The sequence below is a fragment of the Musca domestica genome, unplaced genomic scaffold (genome assembly GCF_030504385.1).
Source record: "Musca domestica strain aabys unplaced genomic scaffold, Musca_domestica.polishedcontigs.V.1.1 27, whole genome shotgun sequence".
Taxonomy (NCBI): Eukaryota; Metazoa; Arthropoda; class Insecta; order Diptera; family Muscidae; genus Musca; species Musca domestica.
The window spans coordinates 7,027,859-7,053,235 of NW_026712286.1; the positions used below are offsets into that span (position 1 = coordinate 7,027,859).

Here is a 25,377-nt window from a genome sequence, read left to right on the forward strand (position 1 = left end):
TTTAAAGCAATTTATATTTTTTTATAGAAAAAAATCATTTTGGAATGTTTTATGAAAGAAAATTGGGTTTTTGGAAATTGATTGAGGAAGAAAATTTATTTTTCCCCCTTTTCTACTCTCTCAATAGAATCATTGGTCATGGGGTATAGGATCTTTTGGGGTCAGGCCTTCAATACAAAAAATGTCTTCTGGAAATCTTCTATTAATAGACTTTCTGCTGGTAGGACAACAAACTAGACATTTCGAAAAATAAATTGAACAAAACTCTTCTTCTTTTGCTCTCTATTTCCCTCAAACAAAATAAAAGTTTTGGGAAGACAATTTTTTCAGGAAAAAAAAAATCAAAGAACAAAAGTCAAATAAGTTTTTTATAAAAGAATAATTTGGATGCCGTTTTTATATTCATAATCCGCATAAAATTCTAAGTCGATTTAATGATGTCTGTCCGTCTGTCTGTTGAAATCACGATACAGCCCACATTATTTGACGTAGACCTTCAAAATTTGGCAGAACAATTTGTATTGTGTTTAGGATGGTTGGTATTGAAAATGAGATATATCGGTCCACGTTTTGATATAGCCGCCATATAACGGAACCTCCCAATATTCGGTATTTTGATGATTTTAGCCACATTTTTCCACGGAAAATTGATATTTGTAGGCCATAATGGGTTCTAGCTCCGGTGGCGAAACATTGTATATAAAGGTCCACGATTTTGTATAGCCCCCATATAACGATACCTCCCAACATTCGGTATTTTGATGATTTTTGCCGCATTTTTCACGGATTTGTCTAAAATTGATATTTGTAGTTCATAATGGGTTCTAGCTCCGGTGGCAGAACATAGTATATATGGGTTCACGTTTTGGTATAGCCCCCATATATCGGTACCTCCCAATATTCGGTGTTTGATGATTTTTGCCACATTTTTCCAAGGATTTGTCTAAAAATTGATATTTGTAGGTTATAATGGGTTTTAGCTCTGGTGACGAAACATTGTATGTATAGGTCCACAATTTTGTATAGCCTCCATATAACTGTACCTCCCGACATTCGGTATGTTTGATGATTTTTGCCACATTTTTCCACGGATTTGTCTAAAAATTGGTATTTGTAGGTCATAATGGGTTCTTGCTCCGGTGGCGAAAAAATGTATGTATAGGACTGCGTTTTGGTATAGACCCCATATAAGGTACCTCCCAATATTCGGTGTTTTGATAATTTTTGTCACATTTTTCCACGGATTTGGCTAAAAATTGGTATTTGTAATGGGTTCTAGATCCGGTGGCCGACGTTTCCTATATATATTATAGTGGAACACGTTTGAATCCAGATACTTTTATATAAAATTGTTTTCTTTATCCAATGGGAGAGGGTATTAAAAGTTCGGCTTCTTATTATTAAGAGAAAGATATTGAAAATGAATTATATCCACAAGGTGAACATTTAGAGCTCAAAACAAAAATTGGGGGATTATTTTTTTTTTGTTTGTTAATTTTTCAATTTATTTTCAAGATTATCATGAAAAAAAAATTTGCAGGGACTGAAAACATAGACTAATGAATATGTAGACGATTGATGGAATTGTTTATTTCCATGTGGCATAGTCAAATACCTATTGAGTCGGTCGAAGAATTGCACTTTTCGGTATTATGCACCTTCATTGGATAATTAAACAGTTTTCAACATAAAATATTCTAAAATATTTGATATTTTCAAAATTTTAGACTTTTAGAAACACACCCCAGAAAAGACATAGCATCTGGCATCTGTTGATGCGATTTTGTCGAAAATAAATTATGACTGTATTCCGTTGGCTATATATTCATTAGCTTATGATAAAAGGTTTTATTCCCTTAAAAAATGCGCAGCGCAAAAATTCCTGTGAGAATATTCGGGAATGTCCAATTGATTTTTTCTTCTTTTTTTTGTTAATGGGCACCACTAGCCCACAAGTTTTAATTTACACATATATTTTTATTTTTTATTCCAATGAAAGTTTAATAAAATTGAGCTCGAGGTCTTTTTTGTTTTTTTATATTATTTTTTTCGATATTTCGTCCTCCGACGGAAGACATCATCAGGAACAATATTTAACATATAACAAAAATTTTCAACATTTCGCCAAGTACCGACGTCGACCTTGTGTTGCTGTCATCTGTTTTGTCACTCACCTTGACAGAAACACAAGGTCGACGTGTCGGTACTTTGCGAAATGTTGACAATTTTTGTTATATGTTCCATATTGTTCCTGATTATGTCTTCCGTCGGAGGACAAAATATCGAAAATAATAAATAAATATTATAAAAAAGCAACAAAGACTCCGAGCTCAATTTTATAAACTGACGTTGGAATAATTTAAAATAAAGGTCGAATAAAATATCTAAAAATCAGAAAATTTTTATTTTTATTTTTATTTTTTAAATATGAAAGGTATTCCCTTTATTTTATTCATCCAACAAACATGACGCTTATTATTTTATATACTTTTTCTTTAAACAAGTGACACGAAAACACACACACGCTACGTCGGTTTTTTAAATATAATTTCTTTTAATTATTTAAATTAAATATAATGCCATAATAATTATTTATTAAAAAAAAAACACAAAATGACATAAAAGACATTTTAAACTAACCCCAACTAATGTAAGTAAAATAATAAAAAAATAATATATTAATCTCCAACATATTACATTTGAGGTTAGGTCGTTCTCATCATCATAACTTTGATGATGGCAAATTCCATAAAATATTTGTTAAAAGATATATAAGTTTCCTTTTTTTAGAATTTTTAGTAAATTTTGTATACCACAAAACAGAGAGCGAACAAAAACAAGAACAAATAGTTATGTAATATATATAGTATAATAACACATATATACAATAAAATATAATATATATACATAAACCTATAACCAATAAAGAAACATTGAATGCACTTTGAAGAGAATTTTTTGCCGGATTATTATTTTATTCTTTATTCATTAAATTGAGGGGCCAATAATAAAAAGATTTACAATTCAGAAACAGAAATGACTTCGATTTGATAAAGAAATTCTCATTATTGTAGGATATCCCATTCGGGTTCGAGGGAGTTATTTTATCGATAAATTGAAAACAAATAATAATTGATATCCCCCTACATCTCAGAATTTTAATAGATACCCCTATAAACCAAACAGTAAAAAAACATTAACTTCGGCCGGGCCGAATTTCCAATACCCTCTACCCTTGGGAAAACATTTTTATATAAAAATGTCTGAATTCAAACGTTTTCCACTTTAAATAAAAAATACCAGTAAGATCATTTGGATAATGCTGCTAAACTTTTCAAAAAAAAACATAAAGTAGGTGAGTCCGTTATATGGGGGCCATACGAAAACGGGAACCTCGAGATAAAAAAAAAAACTGCGCAACAAAGTCAAACGGCAAATTTTTACTTAAAAAAAAAAAAATATTGAATGAAAGCGAAAAATTTCGGCAATAGCATCAAATTTGAGAATAAGTTTAGATTTGTTCGAATTGGTCACCTTTGGCACGAATTATGGCCTTCAAACGGCCAATGTCACACGCTGCCCAAATATTGCTCTGCGGTTTTTTGGCTCATTCCCGGCGCTTGCTTGAGGTGATCAACATTTTGGTATTTTTTAGTGCCAACCTTGCTTTCCAAAATACTCCAGACACATTAGTCCAACGGATTGGTATCCGGAGATTTTGGTGGCATTGTGCGCTGGAAATGAAGCGAGGAACCTCATTTTGTACCCATTCTTGGGTAGCGCGTGCTGAGTCCTGAGCCCTGTTTGAATGTCCAAGGTCTGCGGCCAAAATGTTTGAGTGCCCAAGGCTCTAATACACCCTCCAGAATATTTTCGCAATAATATTCTACATTTATTCTGATGTCACGGGCGATTAATAGCGAGCGGAGAGCAACCATTGGCTGTTATGGCGGCCCACACCATCACACAATGGCCGGCGCTTGAGTTCTGGTGGCCAACCGAAGGTGGACATTTTCAGCTGACCTCTTTGGCAAGTAAACACGATCATTTTGTTTGTTTACAAACTGCTGGACAACGAATGTTTTCTCATCGGAGAAAACCAAATTCGGAAGTTCACCACTTTCGCCCAGGCGAAGCAACTCTTTAGCTCCTTTTGAGTCTATTTTCTATCTGTTGCGGTTCTTGCACTTTTTGGAATTTCAATGGCTTTACCACCCCGAGCTGATTTTTCCTTTGCTCATTTGACGAATGGAATTTTGCAATATGTTCAGCTCAAGAGCCATTTTTCGGCCATTGCGACGCGGGTTTCGATCAAGTTGCTTCTTTACTTTTCGGATCATTTCTGCTGATGTTGCTGTTTTCTTTCGTCCACTTTCTTGACTTCGGGCTATTCTACCAGTATCACGGTAAGGAGCGATGGTACGAGACACAAAAGATTTATTCACATTTAAATGCTGGAGCGCTCTAACGATAGCCACTTGTGGTTTTCCAGCCAAATATAAAGAAATCACACTATCACGCTTGAATTCCATCACGAATAACTTTTTTTCTGGAAAATTCTCACCAAAATCCTTTTGTACGCTTGTAAGCAATATAATGAGCTGTCACTGGAATAACAGCTGTCGGATGAGTGGCTTAGAAATGACAGCAGTCTGAAATTGGTTGCAGTTTTTTATCTCAACCTGTTTTTTTATAACTCCCTAAAGCACTTGTTCAAAATTCCCTTCCAATATTTTTTTACCTATTTGCTTTGACATTGAATGGCAATATTTTTATCACAAAGTACATATTTTCAAAATCGACAAGGAATTGATTTTGGTTTATGTAAAGCATTTCCATGCCATCAAAACCTATACACCACTGTTGTCATTGTTCTGTCAAATTGTTCCCAAAACAATTTGTGAATTTGTTTAACCTGTAATTTGTATTCGTGTGCCACTAATTCAAAATTCATTTTATTCCGGTAGACCTGCAGGCGGCTTTACTACGAATTTCATTGATTGTGGTTTTAAAAAAATCGAAAATAAATTGAAAGTTTTTTTTTGTCAATATGGGAATACATTAAAAAAAGAATTATTAAATTGTTTTTTTTTTTTTTTTTTTTTTTTTTTTGTACAGGGGTTGCTATTCAGGGGATAGCTCGGATTAGAATATTAAAAAGTTTCAGTTACACTGGATGTATTCAAAGTATTGTCGTTAAGTTCTAACAAGTAAAAAAGCTGTAAGTTCGGCCGCAAATTTGAATATCCTCCACCATTTGGAATGAATTTTATTTTTTATCTCCTTACTTCTCAATTTGTTTATCTCTCCTAAACCCCATTATAAAACACAATACTTTGTTTATTTTTCTCACATTTTAATTTGTTTCTCATGTTTATTGTTTGTTCTCAAAACAAACATATGACAGCTAATAATCAAATGTTTTTTTTTATAATTTGGCTTCTTAGAAGAAAATTAAATGTTCAAATTCAAATTTTTTACAACAATTGATGAGTGACTACTTAACAAAATGCAATTCATTTTAACTAAATTTTAAATTAAAAAAAACCTTGCTTGTTACTTCCAAAAATATATATGCCTGAGTAGTGCTAAAGCATAACAGTGACCACCGGCCCAGCATAAATATGGAGTGGTGTGCTTAACCAAAAATTTGGCGGCGACTGACATTTGTATAAGAAAAACACACTCAGACTGACTGGTGGCCACAGTTTAATAAGCAAAACGAGTATCGGGGTGATAGCCCAGAGCATCAAGGGCGGGATTACAGGCGAAATTGATCATTGGTGGTGGGCCACACATCAGGGTAATGGTTGAATCGTCGGCAGGGAATAGATGAACCTTAACCATGTTTTCGTTGACAAAACCCACGCCATAGGGCCAGCCTGAAAAAGAAAGAGTCATAGAGAATTGTATGAATGTTTTTAATCTTAAAAAAGTTATAATTTTGAATAAATAAAAAAATACAAATATTTTGTTGTTCGTGAGCAATTCTAGGTTTCTTTTCTGTAAGTTAAAAATTGTAATGAGATCGCAAAGGAAAAAATACAGGGTGAGATGAAAAAACTGCAAGTGGCTACCAAAAAACCAAATTCGGCAGTTCAACACTTTCGGCCAAGCGAAGCAACTCTTTAGCTCTTTTGAGTGTATTTTCTTTCTGTGGCGGTGTAAGTTCTTGCACTTTTTCGTTTCAATTTCAATGGCTTTTCCCCGAGCTCATTATTAAATATTTGCCGAATGGAATATTGCGATATGTTCAGCTCACGAGCCACTTTTCGGCCACGCAGGTTTCGATCAAGTCGCTTCTTTACTTTTCGAACCATTTTCTGCTGATGTTGCTGTTTTCTGTCCAGCTGTCACTGGAATAATTTTAACAGCTGTCGGACGAGTGGCTTAGAAATGACAGCAGTCTGAAGTTGGTTGCAGTTTTTTTATCTCACCCTGTATATCATCCACGAACAAAAATATAATCCAAATCATTTTTATTTTTGCAGCTCATCTTATACTTGCAACAATACCTTTTTCAAAATCCCCATTTATGTACACATATGCAGCTTGTTTCAAATAAACAGAAAACTCAACAAAAAAAAGACATTTGAAAAAAGGAATTCACAAAATTATTTGCTACACATTTTCTAAACATTTGCATTAATTAGTTAGTTTCTGCTTTTTTTCCATAGACATTCTATTATCCTATAGTTCTTGCTTTTGCAACACGCTTCCGCTGCATCTATTTTGTATACTAGACTAGTTGGAATTGCCATATATTCGCCGCGGAAGTTTAGTAACTAAAACGATTATCACTGTGATGACCCAGCCGCTCCAGTCCCGGTATACATGTATAATTAACCATAGGCGGTGGTCCACACAATAAACACAAGGTATCGGGGCTAGGTGGGAATAGATGCTCTTTCATCATGTCATCGTTGACATAGCCAATGTTATAGGACCAGCCTATACGTTTACGTCGTGGCGTCCGCATTAGTTGGGCAGCATTTTCAAAAGTTTGGTGGGGTGGTTAAAAAGAATCACAAGAAAATTTGAAGGATATTTTTTATTGTCTCTTTAGGTGGAAGGAGGAGGAGATTCATGTTTTTTTTTTTTTTATGGAGGAAAATTTTAATTTAAAAGTAAAAATAAGAAATCGAGATAAAAACTACAAAGGGGAAAAAATAAAATTAAAAAATCCTGAAGATTTATAAGAACAAACTGGGAGTGCATCAAAACCCTCTATTGTCCATTTGTACGACCGTTGGTTTAGATTTTTATTGTCTCTTTTGGGTGGAATAAGGAGGAATTTCATATTTTTTTATAAAAAAAAAATGAAGTTTTAATTTAAAATTAAAAATAAGAAATTCAAAAAAAAAACTTCGAGAGAAAAAAATGAAATGAAAAATCCTGTGAAGAATTATGAGAACATTCTTCGAGTGCTCTACTGACCTTTTGTACGATCGTTGGTTCAAATTATTTTTTTGAAAGAACAAATCTTTACTTTCACAGCAGATGGCTTTGGGACACCTGTAAGACCTGACCTTAAGAACTTTATGTTAGTTGGATCTCTTTTCCCTGAGAAGACCCTCCCTTACATTATTTATATAGTGACCACATTTAAATCAAATCTCTTAAATTTAAAATAAAATATTCCATATAGCATCTTCACAACAGATCTTGTAGCAAAAATATTTGGATGTGTGAAATTTGAAGAGATTTGGATGTTTACTTCGCTTTCTTTGAGCGTTTTGTTTTTTGCAGAACCTGGAACCCTATGTGGTTGAGGTACCAGAAGATATGGTCTGATCTCTAGCATCTTTATAACAGATCTTGGGTTGATGGAAATATTGAGATGTGTCAAGTCAGAATGGAATCGGATATTAATTTCGTGTTTTATGAGCTGCATTGAAATTCAAAATTTTGACCCTCTGTGTGGGAGATACCAGAAAGAGTGGATCGACATATTTCATTTTCACACCAGATCTTGGGTTAATAAAAATATTGAGTTATGTGTAACTTGAAGAGAACCGGATGCTTATTTTAGATTTTATGATCGTTTTGATTGTTCAAAACTTTCACCCTTTGAGGGGGAGGTGCCGGACGGAATGGTCCGATCTCTATCATTTTTATAACAAATCTTATGTTGATGGAAATATTGAGATGTGTCAAGTCTGAATGGAATCAAATGTTAATCTCTGATTTTTGAGCTTCATGGATACTCAAAATGTTGACCCCTTTGTGGGGGTGGACCGATATATTCCATCTTAACACCAGACCTTGGGTTAATAAAAATATTGAGATGTGTGTACTTTGAAGACAATCGGACATTTACATAACATTTTATAAGAGTTATAATTATTCAAAATGCTGACTCTTTGTGGGGGAGGTACTTGATGGAGCGGACCGATTTTGTCCATTTTCGCACCTGATATATAACTAATGCAAATACTAGGATTTGCAAAGTTGCAACAAAATCGGATTATCCTTTCTCTTTCCGTGCAGTAAATTATTTTCTTTGAAAATGTTGACATTTTGTGGGGGAGGTACCAGAAGGAGTGAACCGATATTGCCTATCTCAGAACCCGATCTAAATTTGACAATAATATTACTATTTACCAAGTTTGGACCAAATCGGTTCACTCCTTCGAGAGTTACCGTGCTCACCAGCCAGACAAATGAAGGGACGGACATCGTTCGACTCCAAATGTCCTGAAACGGTCGTTATTTCGATGAGGCACTTTTGGCCGTATTTACTTATATATACCCTCTCTAGCATATGGCTGAGGGTATATAAAAAGAAATAATTTTGACAAGAATGTTTGGGAACTTTTTAACAATTAATCTTCGACTTAGGATTCTCGACTTTCACTGATTGGTGTTCAGGTTAAGAATAAATTTCTGAAGTTACTAAAAGTAGCTCCCAATTTAAAATAGGCTATAGTCGCCAAAGACGATTTTCGGATAGTTACCACTGACTTTCACTGACTGGATGTTAGTTTTAAAGCAAAATTTTTGTATCCGAATTAGGGAAAGGAATTTGAACTGAGTCAGAAATGAATTTCTCAACTATAAGGGTATTTCGCGGAGGATCATTCCTGTTGAATAGTTTCTTCGATTGGTAAAGTTTTTGCTGAGTTGACGATCCCGATATCGGATCTTTCTGAGGCGTATATCCTATTGTCGTGGGTCAAACTTATAGAAAGGAAAGATACTGACATTTCATAGTTCAAATTCTCTACACAGAGTCTACTCTAGAGGCAATTTCTGAGGAATATCTAAAGAACTAAAAACAGGGATTTGAAAGGATAAAAATATAGATAACTTAAAAAGTCAAGAGGTTTCACCAAACTTTTATAAAACTTACCTTCAGTGGCCTTGTCAACGGTATACCATACTTTGAACTGTTCAGGATGTTTCTTGGCCAATTCATCCAATTCATTGCGCAACAAAATATCTTTTTCGCTCTAAAAGAAAATAAATGATCGTTTTATAATTGGAATTAGAAAATGATACTACGTCTTTACCTGATTGGCAAACAACAAAGCCAATTCGGTCTTATCCTTCTCGTTGTGTTTCAAAACATCACGGATCAATTGCAACATGGGTGTAATACCAGTACCGCCGGCAATCATGTTGACACGTTTGGCTGTCACAGTCTTGGGAGGATCTTTGCGCAATTTCTTAATGGAGAAGTTGCCATTGCCCAAATATTGCAAACGACCCGATGGACCACGGAAGGCAATTTTATCGCCAATTTTCATTTGATTCAAATACTGGGACATTTTACCACCAGCCGGGAATTTGGGGTGGACATCTTTAAAGTAAACCTTAACAACTAAATCCACATAGCCAACATCATCATCCGACGAGATGGGGGTGTAGGGACGTATCACCAATTCACTGTCAATGGTGGCAATCAAATGAATATGCTGGCCAACGGGCAGACCCAAAATATGCTGATGTGAGGGTAAACCAAAACGGAAACGCCGGGTATCATGACTCAGCTCTTCTCTTTCGATCAAGGGCAGCTGATATTTGTCATTGGCATCGATCAGGGTGCGTAGGCGTGCCGTTCTATTTGGTTCTGGGCGGGATTTCTTTGTGGATTTCTTATTAATTAGATAATGGACGATGACAGCACCGGCTACCACAGCAACAATGCCCACGGCAATGGGGATTATCTGGAAATTAAAGGAAAATGTGGCGATACATATTTTAATAATCAGTTAATAATAAAGGGAGATAAGGAAAACTGAAATAATGAAGAAAAAAGGTAACTAAAAGAAAAGTATAATTTGGAAGAGAATCAAGAGCCTCATCGAATTATCATTTGAATAGCTGTAAAGGATGATTTCTTATCTTCCATAGCTCAAAAATGATAGTATTCCCCATAAATTTATAAATGATGCGTAAAAAATGCAATACCTTGGACAGACACCCAATATAACAATCAAAATTAAAAATCTTCTGTACCCTCACACTGATATGAACGTTTCTATAACCCAAAGCAAACAGCAACAAAAAATCGTACCCCAACTGTTTACTTAATAAGCAAAAAAAAAACGAACGATCATCATATAGAAAATTAAACAATAACAAAACAACTTCTATAGGATGTTGCTTTCATCACCCTAAGTCAATTTTTTATTTGCTTTCGCATTTTTTCTTCGATGACTGAAAATAAAAATTGTTAAACTAACAATTTGAAAGAGCTTAGCGTAGTCGGGAGATATTTAACAGCCGCAAAAAAAAGGTGTTACAGATTAGCCGTAGATCAAAGTTCAAAAATGTTTGTGCATGCGATTTAGTCTGGGGGCAATTTGAGCACACAAGCAGCAGTGCCATTAATAGTTATCGTCATAGAGGTATTTTTTGCTTTTATAATAATGAAAAGAGGTTGGAATCAAATAGTTATTATTTATTAATTATATTACGTTCTATTTTAAGTTGCAGATAATAGGTTGTCTTTGAATGTCAAGAAATGTTAAACGTGAAGCTAATTACATTGGCAGCTACGTCATTCAATTGTTACAACTTTGGTTTGGAAAGTGGAATCAGTTGAATATGGGATTTCCATTGATTTCTGGTGAGAGTAGAAACGACCCTTTGTGAGGGAGGTACCAGGAGGAGTGGACCGATATATTCCATGTTCACATCAGATCTTGGGTTAATAAAAATATTTTGGATTTTATGATCGTTTTGGTCATTCAAAACTTCGACCCTTTGTGGGGGAGGTACCAGAAGGAATGTTCCGATCTCTAGCATCTTTATAACTGATCTTGTGTAGATGGAAATATTGAGATGTGCCAGGTCAGAATGAAATCGGATGTTAATTTCGTGTTTTATGAGTTTAATGAATATTCAAATTTTTGAACCTTTGTGGGTGAGGTGCCAGAAAGAGAAGGAAGATATATCCCAGTTTCACACCAGACTTTGGATTACTAAAAATATTGTGAAGTATGTAATTTGAAGAGAGCCGGATGCTTATTTCGGATTTTATGATCGTTTTGGTAATTCAAAACTTCGACCCTTTGTGGGGAAGGTACCAGAAGGAATGGTCCGATCTCTGGCATCTTTATAACAGATCTTGTGTAGATGGAAATATTGAGATGTGCCAGGTCTGAATGGAATCGCATATTAATTTCGAGTTTTATGAGCTTCATGAATATTTAAAACTTTGACCCCTTTGTGGGGCAGGTAACAGAAGGAGTGGGCCGATATACTCCATCTTCACATCAGACCTTGGGTTAATGAAAATATTGTGATGTGTGTAATTTGAAGAGAACCGGATTCTTATTTCGGATTATATGATCGTTTTGGTTATTCAAAACTTTCACCCTTTGTGGGGAAGGTACCAGAAGGAATGGTCCGATCACTAGCATCTTTATTACAGATCTTGTGTAGATGGAAATATTGAGATGTGCCAGGTCTGAATGAAATCGGATGATAATTTAATGTTTTATAAATTTTATAAATATTCAAATTATTGACCCTTTGTGGGGGAGGTACCAGAAGGGGTGGGCCGATATATTCCATCTTCACACTAGACATTGGGTTAATAAAAAAAATTGTGATGTGTGTAATTTAAAAACAATGGGACACTTACATCACACTTTATAAGAGTTATAATTATTCAAAATTTGACCCTTTGTGTGGGAGGTACTTGATGGAGTGGACCGATACTGTCCATTTTCCCACCTGACTTAGAACTGATGGAAATATTAGGTTTCGCAAAGTTGGAGCAAAATTGGATTATCCTTTCTCTTTGTATGCAGTAAATTATTTCCTTTGAAAATGTTGACATTTTGTGTGAGAGGTACCAAAAGGAGTGGACCGATATTTTCAATCTGTCTGAACTCGATCTAAATTTAGCAAAAATATTACGATGTACCAAGTTTGGATCAAATGGGATATTCCCTTCGAGAATTATCGTGCTCACCAGCCAGCCAGACAGACGGATGGATGTCCTGAAACGGATTTGGTCCAAAGAGACCTAAGATCGAAAACCGTTATTTCTTTGAGGCACGTTTTGGCCGTATCAAATGACATATATCCTCTCTAGCCATATGACTGAGGGTATAATAAATAGTGGTTCCTCACAAAAATTCAGCTTTCAACTACAAATGTTGGTTAGGAATTTCTCAAGCTATGATACTCCTAGAAAATTATAGGATATTCATCGATGATATCTAAACGTCATATGACTGAGGGTATAAAATGTTAAAATTGTCTGTTGCTCAGAAGATTTTCGAGTAACAGCCATTAATCTTTCTATACTGTATGATAAGGCCCAAAACTCGAAAAACATTGATGGGCATGAAGTCAAATAAACCGATTAATTCAGGAGCCCAGCAAACCAGGGACACCAATTATTAGCCTCGATAATCCAGAGATAATTGACAGTCAACCATTTCCTTCATGTATTGGATTTTATCACAGTGATTGACAGTTTTTGTGACAGTTGAGTGGGAATTGAAGGATATTTCCTGCGAAAAAACGGTTGTAATATTACTTTCTGTCAGTATTTCAAATAAATTGTCGTTATATGTAGATGTCATTGTGCCAATCATTCTCCAGACCGCCTTTGCTAAAATAAACAAAATAATCTCCAGTAATGATTTAATTTGTTTCACATAAAAGTGGAAGAATTACCTTTATTGCGTTTTGAAATTTCGCTGTGCGGAGTAGAGGCAATAACTCAAATGGAATACAAATATGGGACCAACATTCAAACTTTAACAACGCCTACGTGACACAGCAAAGCTAAATTTGAAACCAAAAATTATCAAACACAAGACCCTGACCTCTAAGCTTGCATCTCGAAAGATTGAAAAGACAACGAAAAAACAAATGAAATGAAAGTTAATAAAACGTTGATGGCAAACGAAAATGAAAAGATAATTTTGGCATATTAAGGGTCTGCTTTTGTATGACGAATGCGAAAGGAAAACACTATTCCAAAAAGGGTTTTGTAATTTCAAAAAAATCAAAAATATGAAAAACTGATTCTTTCTCATTCACATTGAGGCCCTAAATTTAGGAAGCACTAGGGAACAAGTTTTCGCATAACATCAGCATGTAAATAATATTACAAACAAAATATCACATTTCTATTAAAACATCTTCTTCTCCCATTGGCGAAAGGGTGTCGCCAGCCACATGAATTATGTAAAAAAACCAACTTGAAACAACTTAGAACGAACACTTGTCGAACAAAACTTACATCGATTTCATCAACTTTGGGTGCCATGTTTCTTTTCTTTTATTTATCTTACACACTTAACTAACTACCCGTATTGTTTTTTATTAAACGATCTACTACCTACTACTCTGGTAGTAGTAATATTTCTTTTTAAATAAATTAAATTTTTATATCAGTTTCCCTCGTCTGACAACCAAATACTGAACATTCGTGCTCGGTTTTCTACCGCCCGTTGCTGACATTGCGGCTTTTTCCCTCGATGTTTTTTGAGAGTTCGCATTTTTTATTGTTGTTGCCGTCTGTTATTTAGTTAGAGATTGTTAGAGCACCACACCGGCCTCATATTCCATTGGCAAACAGTCACAACAACAACGAACGAACCCCATTCCCATTGTAATCAGACCCATGAGATTATGTGCCATTATAAAAAAAAACAACAACAACGAAATACAAAACAGCAAAAAGCCCGCGCAATATGATGATGGTGATAAGAGTTGCTGGCCTCTCTTAAATGAAATGGTAATGAGCGAGAGAGAGGGCATCTTATTTTATGTGGTTGATTAAGAGACATAACAGGTCTGGATGTTTACAATTTAACTAATCAACCGGCATTTCATTATGCAAACGAATAAGTAAATGGAATAAATTGATTAACAAAATTTATTGAAATAAATAATAATAATAATTGATATTAACAATAAATGTAATTTTTTTAAAAATGGATATGGAAAACTGCTTTTAATTATGAAATAAATGACCAAACATTGCTGCAAGTGTTTAAGATTGACATATAGAGGGTGAAATGAAAAAACTGCAACCAACTTCATACTGATGTCATTTCTAAGCCTCTCGTCCGACAGCTTTAAAAATTATTCCAGTGATAGCTCATTATATTGTTTACAAGCGTACAAAAGCATTTTGGTGAGAATTTTCCAGAGAAAATAGTTAATCTTGATGGAATTCAAGCGCGATAATGTGATTTCTTTATATTTGGCTGAAAAACGACAAGTGGCTATTGTTAGAGCACTCCAGAATTTAAATGTGAATAAATCTTTCTCGTACCGTCGCTCGTTACCGTGACACTGGTAGAGTAGCCCGACGTCAAGGAAGTGGACGGAAAAAAACAGCAACATTAGCAGAAATGATTCGAAAAGTAAAGAAGCGACTTGATCGAAACCCGAAGTTTGATGCTATTTCCGACAATTTTGCTTTCATTCAATAAAATTTAAAAAAAAATGAAAAAATTATGTCGTTTGACTTTGTTGAATTTTTTTATCTCACCCCGTACAACATCCGATTTATGTCGACATGACATATCAATGTTCCCAATCGTTGATGCATCTACCAATATTCTTCTACCATGATTGTACCTATCCTTTGGCATGAAATGCTTGTGCTTAATTGCGTTCGGATAGAAATCTTTTATAATATCGTAGCAAGTAAGAAAACTTCACCAAAAATCCTTACCCAAATCTTTCGGGGTCCTTAAAATTATACATGACTTCGAAAATATTTGTTTTTTCCTTTTTTTAGCTTAGTATTGTAATATGTCCATGACTTAACAAATTACATACTGTTAAATGAAAACTCCCAACTCTGTACAAGAGTGAGTGGCAAACGTAGGTTATCAACAAATTAGTTAATACTACTATTGAATTTGAGAAGCACAATTATTTGCTGATATGAATTAGAGACGAAAAAAACTCTCTCAATTATTTTGCACACAAAAAAAGTCACGCCATCAGAGATAACATCTATCTCTTTGACTCTTGTAAGAGATTTTGTTAAAAAATTTCTCTTTTATGAATAAAACTGGAAGAGAAACAGAGAAGTCTGCCCAACACAGAGAGTGTGCAATAATTTCAAGGTTATCAAAAGTGTGCACTCGTCATCGTCACTGGCACATTCAATTTAAAAAAAAAACTAATTTTGCCACCCTCATCGGATGCAATACAGCTGGGGCTGTTGGGTATTACGTAGTTACAATAATATATATAAACAGCTGTTTGGCTATTATGGGCGGTATGAGTCAACTTCGGTGGATGCACTACATTGTGGATGAATGAGTTAAGTACGGCAACAGATATGTGAAAAAGATAGACTAAAAATATATGGGGTCCAAATTACAAAATGGGATGATAATAAAATGATCTTTCTGCCACGTTTTAGTAATCGCTACCTTCAAGAAAAAAAGTATTTTCCTTTTGATGTAAATGGATAATGAATGAAATAATTTGCTTTCACTGCATCTTTCGATTGGTGGCTGTTTTGCCACTAATGACAAAAAATGACGTTATATTGCTTTAGTTTCATATCAACCTAACCTCAAATTATTAAAGTAGGTCATGGCTTTTATTTACTTCCAACTTTAAGAAAAATTTCTATTGTTCTCTATTTACCTTTTAATGTAATTATATTTACATTAACTATACGTAAAAAATAATGATCTAATAACCCAATACATACATAGCACACCACCCACGACCGTACCACCTCTTCTATTCCATTCGTTACAAAATTCTATTAACAGACTATAATAATGCAATTATTAATAAAATGCCACTTGCATGAAGTCATTTCTTTCCATAACCTCACCGCCAGCTTCACACCCTCAATTGGCATCTCATTTACAATCGCAATTAAATTTTTCTTCTACAATGTGAAATGTCATCAATCATAGGAACGAGAATCGCCGGCGGCCACTTAGAATTCCTAAAGAGTTTGTGTCACCAACCGACGACGACGACTCATGACATAAAATCACGGCAGACTTGAGATTTTTTCGCCTGAAAATAAATGCAAATAACACCTGTCGGTCGGTGGTAGAACAGAAAGAAATAAATGCGTCGGTCTGCGGTGTTTGGCACAAGTCATCACAATGCAAAACAATACGACGACAACAACAGTGGTGTATCAACAATGTCTGTTATGAACGAATACCATATGTGTGCATGATGTGGTCTAATGTCGGAAAATTATATTCATGATTACCCATCTATATGTGGAATCATAAAGGCAAATGACTTAGACGTCGCAGTTATTTTAGAATAATGCGGTGGCTGACAATAAAAAAGTGTGAAATTATTGAAATTGAGGTGACACAGGGTGGGTGAAAGGGGTGAAATAATTAAAATTGTTCAAATATACGTTGTACCTTAAAATGGGTTGGTTGTATGAAAAGGGTTTTTCCAATAAATAATTCAAATGGTTTTTGGATTTTTATGCCATATGGCTAGAGAGGGTATGTATCATTTGATATGGCCAAAACGTGCCTCATTGAAATAACGGTTTTAGACTCTAGGTCTCTTTGGACCAAATCCGTTTCAGTACATTTGGAGTCAATCTAGCGATGTCCGTCCGCCGGTCTGTCTGGTTGGCTTGTGCGCACCACAATTTTCGAAGGGAGTATCCAAACTTACATCGTAGTATTATTGTCAAATTTAGATCGATTTCGGATAAGGGATAAGGATATAGGTCCACTCCTTCTGGTACCTCCGCCACAAAATGTCCATATGTTGAAAAAAAAATAATTTACTGCACAGAAACAGAAAGGATAATTCGATTTTTCTCCAACTTTTCAAATCCTAATATTTGCATCAGTGCTAGGTCAGGTGCGAAAATGGACTATATCGGTCCACAATATCACAACAATACCATCAACACAAGATCTGTTATAAAGATAATAGAGATGGGACCATTCCTTCTGGTACCTCCCCCACAAAGGGTTAAATTTTTGAATAACCAAAACGATTATAAAATCCGAAATAAGCATCAAGTTCTCTTTATATTTCACACATCCATTCAGGTACCTCTCCCACAAATTTTGAATATCCATGAAGCTCATATAAAGCGAAGTTAACATTCGATTCTACTCAGATGGTACATCCCAAAATTTTATCAACACAAGAGCTGTTATAAAGATAATAGAGATCGGAAATTTTTTCTGGTACCTTCCCCACAAAGGGTTTAAAATTTTGAAAAACAAAACGCACAAAGAAAGCGAAATGAGCATCTAACTCTCTTCAAATTTCACACATTGAAAATTTTTTGCTAAGGTAAGATCTGTTGTAAAGATGATAGATATCTGGCACCACCTCTTGGTATCTCACCCACAAAAGGGTCACAATTTCCAATACCTATATATGTTACCTCACGCATATTTCCACATACGAATTGGTCAATATTGTCCAACTGCTTCTTAACCTCCTCCCTAAAAGGTCAACAATTTGAATAATCATAACTCAATGCAGATGTATATCCCCATCTGTCGGCAAAACCGACTGATACTATTTTACTTGTTCCAATTTTTTTAAATTTATGGGTCTTCAGTTCCGGAAGATAGGAAAATTTCACACGTCTTCTAAGGATAGAAGACCTATTCAAAATAAAATAATTTCTTCCGTATATCATCTGTAAATAAATCAAATAAATCTTCTATTGTTTGAAGAGGTTTCTATTGAACCCTTTAAACACTAATTACACTATTCAAATATCTTCCGTATGTCCTCAATAAATAGTAGACCTCTTAAGCCTTCTCCATAAAAAATGTTTCAATTGACCTTTTTTAAAAAGAAGACGTTTTATACCTTCGTAGCTTTCTATTCAAGTCCTTCTAAAAACATTAGATAACTGTTTAAAATATTCTTCAACAGAAACATGTGTTGGTACCCATATTGTGACCACATGATAAGCTATATTCTTAAGAATTATAAATTTGCTTTCCAAAATGTTAAAATGTTATCCAATACAGATTATCATTCATGTATCTGCCACTAATAATGACATAACATTGGCCATATCCCTGCTAATGTTCATATTTTCCATAACCCTTACACTGAACTTGAACTTGTATCTGACCAGTACGAAAAAAATTAAAACAAAATGAATTTCACAATATTTAAATTTAGACAAAAAACGTTCATACTTATTTACTTACATTATCATTAATTGGACGAGCCATTGGGTAAGGTTATGGTCAAGCTCTTTCACAGCAACACAAGCCTCTATGGTTTGATGGCAACGTTTGGGGGTAAAAATGTTGAATAAAATGCCAAAATAATTAAAAAATATTATTATGCAATGTTCCCACAATAAAGGCAGACAGCCAGGCAGATGGATGTATGTCAGCAGTACTATTCCTCCCTTATGTTGTTCGTGTGTGTCAGTTTTCCATTTGAATTCCACGAGTATCTATACAAAAGTTCTAGTATTCTTCTTTTTTATTGTTGTTGTTTTTAGTTTTCTTTTCAAGGCACTTGGAAATGTGAATGGTAATTTCTTGTCTTCTTGTTGGGTTCAATGTTCTTCTGTTGGACAATTTGAAATTTCACTTATATTTGTGTTATGCAGCCAGAAGAATTCCAATTTGCTATTTTCGGTTTTCACTTGACACCACAACAACCAACTGGCCAATATTAAATGGATGTTTTTCTTTGCCAATTTTCACTTTTTCTTTGGAGTAAAGGAATTGTATCTGTTAGGTCTTTTCCACACTCTGTACCCGTTGTGACTGACCGATGATGATGCACTTAGTTTTCTGCGTTGTGTTGGCCAAATGTCGGAATGCTTTCAGTTTTTTTTTGTTCTCCGCTCTTTTGTTTAGCTCTCAAACAACCACTGACGACAGGCAGTCAGGCAGATGTGGAAATGCTTTTGCAAAGAATACACTACTGACGTCTTTTGTACACACTCAATGCCCGGTAGCTGAAAATAGGGGAAAATGGGAAATGTATTTTTTTTTTTCTTTTAAAAAATGGGGTCTATATGAGGTAAAATATATGAGCTCTTGTTATGAAATATTCGTTTTATGATTATCATGTTTCAAAATTTATTTTTTTACTTTAAATGTGGAGCCTACTAGGATCTATACTCCCAACTTAAGATTTTTTTCTAGGTCCAGGCTTTGTACCTCACCAAGAGTATAAAAAGTCAAATCCATCTAAATATTTTCAAAAAATAAATTTTTGTTTTTAGAATATATATACAGGACTTTCAGGCGTTTTTATTGTCTTTTATTTTGAAATGGTCCGCCAGTACCATTACCACTCACATTACCCTATGAGGTGATTTGAAACATGATTCGTTTTTATGAATATAGCATGGAATATAGGATTTCAAAAAATATTTTTTTCTGTACATTCATATTTGAATCAAACATTCCCATCTCTGGCTAACTAAATTCAAAAATATTTCGGGTATTTTTAGACATTTCGCATAGTATAAGAAATTTTTAAAGTATTTTCATAATACACATAAATTCGCACATAAAATTAAATTCTCGAAATATTTTAAAATATTGCATGATTTATTAACAGATTTTTTCTTGAAAAAAAATTAAATAGTTATGGGATTCGAATCAATTTTCCTGTTCCAGAACTACAAGAATGTAAATGTTTTGACTACAGTAACCGATTTTCCCTTCATGTTATCGGAGTAAATTGCAAAACTAGTAGATATAGAAAAGAAAAAAAATTTAATTTATGTCATTAATGAAAATTTAATTTAGAAAATTTAATATAGAAAATTTAATTTATGTCATTAATGCAGTAAATTAACGATGAACATATGCCTATGATCTATTAGAGATTCTCTAATTTTTACATAAAATAAATGGAAGAATTATCATAAATGCCGGAAATGTACAACAAAATTTCCATAAAATTGCAGAATTACACACTGAAGTACTAATTTCCTACGCCACTGTTTCAAGAATAACAAAATTTTCTCTATCTCTCACTTCCCACTTTCTCCTCTGCAAATAGTTGGGCCCTAGCTGTCATCTCTCTCACTAAACTATTTGCTAGAAATCTTATTAGATAATAAATTATATACTATAGACTTTTTTTGTTTTTGCAAAGAAAATAACATAATTTTACGTCAGAATTTATAAATAAATTAGATCAATGGATGACAAAACAATGTTTTTTATCAACTTTTCTTTTAGAAAAAACACCCACACAACTGCAAACGTAAACAAAACCGGCTTTAACACTGCAAATTAGACAATAAAGTGGAACGATTTTCTCGGAGCGGCGCACTTTCTATTTTGTCGGCGGTGAAGAAAGATAAAGATAACTAAATACATATTAAAATATATATACATATATAGAGCCATTTTTTTAATTTTTATAAAAATTTGTTGAAAAGCATGCTATTTGCCTGTTATTTTTCTTGTTAATTGGCAACGATTTTTAGCCGATTTTAGGAGACATATTCGTAGGCGGCTTACATCTGAAAAAAAAAAACAATAGGTTGCGGTGTTTTAAGGAATTGTCCTACGGATTGGGTTTTACCAACTGAATTACGAATTACAAAAAGTGGCATTTACTCATGGCTCATAATTTTTACTAATGCTTTTTATATGTTTTGATTTAGCTGCTATCAGACGACAAGGATTTCAAGGGCTAAGTACATAAGAAGCTTGAAGTCATGGCTTGGCATATTAATGTCAAATTATAATGGAAAACGACGGCTGGATTTTAGTGCGGCTCTGTAATCCCTTTGTGAAATGTCACAAAATATGCCCTTTACATTTGTAGTGTCAAATTTACAATATTTAGAAGTTATCATTTAATGTTAAAATATATAAAATTAAAATTGCGCTACCAAGTCATCCATAAAGTATTATATTTTTTCAGAAAATACAATATAATCTCAATGTAGCTGAAGGAAATTAAAAAAACATATTCAATTGAGTCATATGTAAAGTGGCAATACAATAAGTAACAGCACGTAAAAAACCCTTATAAATATATAATAACAAATAATTTATCAAAATAAAGCGTTAAATTTAAAATATTATTCCCTTTGGCTTCTTCTCTAATCAGAAAAGAACTTTAAAAATGTAAACGCAATTTGTTTCCATTTAAGTTACATACGTCAGACGCTATACGCCGCCGCTTTAATTATGACATAAATTCATTCAACGTCGTTCGTGAAACAAATGACACAGGCAACCGTCAATGACTTATGACGCCGTACAACGAATGCGATGAGCTGACAACGTGAGCTAACCCATTTCTTTCTCAAAAAACTTTTGACCTAACCAGTCATGGCGTAAGTGAATTTTATTTTAATAAAATAAATTTTAAAATATTTAAAACATCTTAAGTGATAAATTGAAATTTAATGTACAGAAATGTAGATAATAATAGCATCTTTGCGATTTTTGAAATATTTTGAAGAAAAGGCAATTGCAAACCAGCTTTATGGAATTTTCAATATTCATTTAAGTTTGGAAGCAATTGCCAGATGAAATATATAAAATTTTACCCAGATTATTGACTGCAATTTAATATAGGTTAATAATCTTTAACAAAATAGAATTTTACATTGTATTCTATACAAATTGTTAATATTTTAATGATTTTTTCCAAACCAACTAACCACGTGTCTTTTCTTTTTATTTCTTTTACAGTTCAAAGGTTTCCCGTGATACGCTTTACGAAAGCGTCAATGCTATCTTGGACTTCTCCAAGACCAAGAAACGCCGTTTCTTGGAAACCGTTGAATTACAAATCGGTTTGAAGAACTACGATCCCCAAAAGGACAAGCGTTTCTCCGGCACCGTCAAGTATGTTGAAGATGAGTTAATACCTGCATGATTTGAACTCCAGTTAGACAATTTGGATTTGATTACCTTATTTTTGGGAGAAGAGTTGTCTTTCTGGGGACCTCAGATCTGCAGGAAGTCAAGTGGGGTTGTACGTCGCCCCATTTGGCGGACCTGTACTCAGGGTCTTTAAATCAAACTGAGTAGGTTTGATTGATTGTTAGAAATCAATCATCCGCCCCATATTTTATAAATTTGAAATTTGTTCATTTTCCCAAACTACGCTACCTTCTATTTCAAGCATGATGGAGGGGTTAAGTGTAAGTTGTAATTAAATTGATAGCTAAAGAGTTCGTGGACTCTTGCACATAAAGTTTTGTGAAAGAAAAGTTTTATGGGGATAAACAATACCCCAAAAACACCATATTTCTTTCATGAAACTTTCTGTGTGGGAATCCAACTTTTGTAAAATGATGTTATACAAATATGCATGTATTACCTGAAAACCTCAGAGCCTTTGGTTTTCATGTGGAGTATAATTCACTGATTACATTAAAAATTGTTCAATGAAATTGTTAGCTTTGATACCTGGATTTACTAATGAGTTTTCATATTTTTTTTTCTCTTACAGATTGAAGCACATCCCCCGCCCAAAAATGAAGGTCTGCATCTTGGGTGATCAGCAACATTGTGATGAAGCCAAGGCTAACGGTGTTGAATGCATGGATGCTGAAGCTTTGAAGAAATTGAACAAGAACAAGAAGTTGGTCAAGAAATTGGCCAAATCTTATGATGCCTTCTTGGCTTCGGAATCTTTGATCAAACAAATTCCCCGTCTCTTGGGTCCCGGTTTGAACAAGGCTGGCAAGTTCCCTGGTCTTTTGTCTCACCAAGAATCCATGATGGCCAAGATTGAAGAAGTCAAATCTACCATCAAGTTCCAAATGAAGAAAGTCTTGTGCTTGTCTGTTGCCGTTGGCCATGTCAACATGGAACCCGATGAGTTGGTGCAGAACATCCATTTGTCCATCAATTTCTTGGTTTCTTTGTTGAAGAAGAACTGGCAAAACGTTCGTTCTTTGCACATCAAGTCATCCATGGGCCCACCACAACGTTTGTACTAATTTCGTTTTAGAATTTTTATAAAATTGTGTGTTTGTGTATTTGTTTACACAAAAAGACAAGTCAACAGATGTTTGTAAAATAAAGACTAAGGAAAACAGAATTTTGAATTGGTTTTTTTTTATTTAAATGCAGGGGTAAAATATGGAGATGATGATTTTGACTTAAGGAGAAGGGAATGATATTGAAGATAGAGGGAGGTGATAGAACGAAATGATTTATTTTCAATTCAATGTACAGTAACCTAGCCTATAGGGTGATGGACGGTTCCAGAAACTTCTATACGTGACTACTCTAAGGCTCTGATCTGCCGAGAATGCAAATCGTTATCCGAGAAAGCAACAAACCCAAAGGAATCATATACAACATATTCAGGTTTCCGTATCGCTTTTATTCAAATTCGAATTATCTGTGTGGACAATCTGGGCAATGCGATTTCGGTTTTCTTCAGCCGCCTGCGCATCATCCTGCTCCACACTTTGGCAGCTATCCAATTTAAATTCATATTTATTCAGATCACAACTTTCACTCCACTCTTCGGAATAGATTTCGCCCAATTGTTCTAAAATATTGTGTAAAATGCAACATGCCCTGGCAATGAGACCCTTGGATTGGGGTTCTATAAATTCCGTTGATGACAAAATTTGCCAACGACCAAATAAACGTTTCAAAGCTAATTCCCTGAATATATTCAAATAGCTTAGGGCTGAATTGAAATCACGTTCATATGATTGCCGGGGTTGGTCGTATTTTTGCATTAGCCAACTACGTAGGGGATAATTGTCTGGGGCCACCACAAAGTAGGGTAACTGGTCATTTCGGACAGGTATAGTTTCCAATTCATTAGTTTTTCGTAGGAACATCAAAGGTTCCCGTTGAGCCACTTCTACTTTGCGAAACTGCAGCCGATTATCAATTAAAGTCTGTACAATAACACGTTCCACGTCATTGGACCGACAGCCAGCTTCCGAATATGCAAATGTTGGCAATTCAAAAACACACAAAACCCCCAGGCAGCAAGGAGGCATATGGGAAGCTTTTGAGAATCCTTTGCATATTCTCATGATTTCATCTTGGTCCCGGGGCATGCTGACATAGTGCTGCTCAAAGTTATCTATCAAGGCATTAACGAATTCACACAAAGCTGACCTCACATAGGCCGCAGGCTTATTGTAAAGCAAACCTACTGCACGAAACGTTTTCCCCGATGCCAAGGTATAAATGCACATGGCCACAAATGCTTCCATAGTTTGCATTTTCTCATGCTGGTCAATTTCGATTTTTGTTTTCAGACGTGAACAAATCGAATTGAAATTCTCCTTTGTCATGTGAAAGGCATTGATCCATTGTTCTTCGGTGAAACGACTTAGGATATCCTTGAAGAAATCAAATTTGTTCTTTGCCAGCGATGATGATTCCACCAGGCCTTCTCGGCATGTTGTTTGCTTTTGGGACTCATCGAGCAGTTTCATAAAAACTTTGGGTTCAATACAAAGTGGGAAATTCTCCAGGAACTGGGTTTGTATTTCAGCCATCATTTGCATGAAAAGATTTCTCATTTGTTGATGTCTTCTGCGGCGTCTTTGTATGGATCTTCTTCTGTGTGTGGCAATGAAATTCTGATAATTGTTAAGGTGAAGTCTCAGTAATGCCAGGGAACTGTGCAGCTTGGCCTTGTGCTCGCCTTCGTATCCCATTGCAATTTCTTCCCATGTTTGTACTTGTCTTTCGATTTGCTGGAAATGTACGGAAATTCCGTTGGCGTGGCACGAGATTTCTGAAACAAAATTAAGAGAAGTATGCCTTGAAACTGTGCATGGAATTGTACAGGAAGTTCATGGACACTGTTTAGGGACTTACCTTCGTGCTCCATTGCTTTTGTATATCGACAACAACAAAGCCGGGTTATTTATTCAACGGCAGAAATAACCGAAATCTGGTTACAAAGCTTTTATTGGGAAAGCAACGTCGTAGGAGTTAAAAGCAAAGTGTGAATAAATGATAAAGATCAAAA

The 25,377-nt window shown here is 34.6% G+C and overlaps 3 protein-coding genes across 5 annotated transcripts; 1 reads left to right on the top strand and 2 right to left on the bottom strand.

The window, feature by feature from the left end:
- Positions 1-5,335: 5,335 nt before the first annotated feature.
- On the bottom strand, positions 5,336-19,400 carry LOC101897795 (NADH-cytochrome b5 reductase 3). 3 transcript variants are annotated; one of them, XM_020035470.2, is made up of 4 exons: positions 18,627-19,400; positions 9,513-10,169; positions 9,353-9,452; positions 5,336-5,882 (listed from the first exon to the last, which is right to left on the bottom strand). In XM_020035470.2, exons 1-4 carry the CDS (start codon positions 18,648-18,650, stop codon positions 5,710-5,712), a joined length of 954 nt encoding a protein of 317 aa, XP_019891029.1. In that variant the 5' UTR covers positions 18,651-19,400; the 3' UTR covers positions 5,336-5,709. The 3 variants fall into 3 exon arrangements, with proteins under 3 accessions (XP_019891029.1, XP_005179846.1, XP_019891028.1); XM_005179789.4 differs by lacking the exon at positions 18,627-19,400 and adding an exon at positions 13,712-13,899; XM_020035469.2 differs by lacking the exons at positions 5,336-5,882; positions 18,627-19,400 and adding exons at positions 6,770-6,951; positions 13,712-14,074.
- A 2,192-nt stretch (positions 19,401-21,592) lies between these two features.
- On the top strand, positions 21,593-23,466 carry LOC101897619 (large ribosomal subunit protein uL1). The gene is made up of 3 exons (XM_005179788.4): positions 21,593-21,745; positions 22,107-22,262; positions 22,873-23,466. The coding sequence occupies exons 1-3, from the start codon at positions 21,741-21,743 to the stop codon at positions 23,363-23,365; spliced, it is 654 nt and encodes a 217-aa protein (XP_005179845.1). The 5' UTR covers positions 21,593-21,740; the 3' UTR covers positions 23,366-23,466.
- Positions 23,467-23,733: 267 nt separating this feature from the next.
- Positions 23,734-25,377, bottom strand: LOC101898993 (uncharacterized). The gene is made up of 2 exons (XM_005179796.4): positions 25,224-25,377; positions 23,734-25,140 (listed from the first exon to the last, which is right to left on the bottom strand). Exons 1-2 carry the CDS (start codon positions 25,234-25,236, stop codon positions 23,735-23,737), a joined length of 1,419 nt encoding a protein of 472 aa, XP_005179853.1. The 5' UTR covers positions 25,237-25,377; the 3' UTR covers position 23,734.

Coding starts and splice junctions, on each gene's coding strand:
- LOC101897795 (XM_005179789.4), bottom strand. CDS start 13,738: ATGGCACCCAAAGTTGATGAAATCGAT. Junction 9,453..9,512: donor CTTTGTTGTTTGCCAATCAG/GTAAAGACGTAG, acceptor ATTTTCTTTTAG/AGCGAAAAAGATATTTTGTT. Junction 5,883..9,352: donor CGTTGACAAGGCCACTGAAG/GTAAGTTTTATA, acceptor TTTCTTTTTCAG/GCTGGCCCTATGGCGTGGGT.
- LOC101897619 (XM_005179788.4), top strand. Junction 22,263..22,872: donor CGTTTCTCCGGCACCGTCAA/GTATGTTGAAGA, acceptor TTTCTCTTACAG/ATTGAAGCACATCCCCCGCC.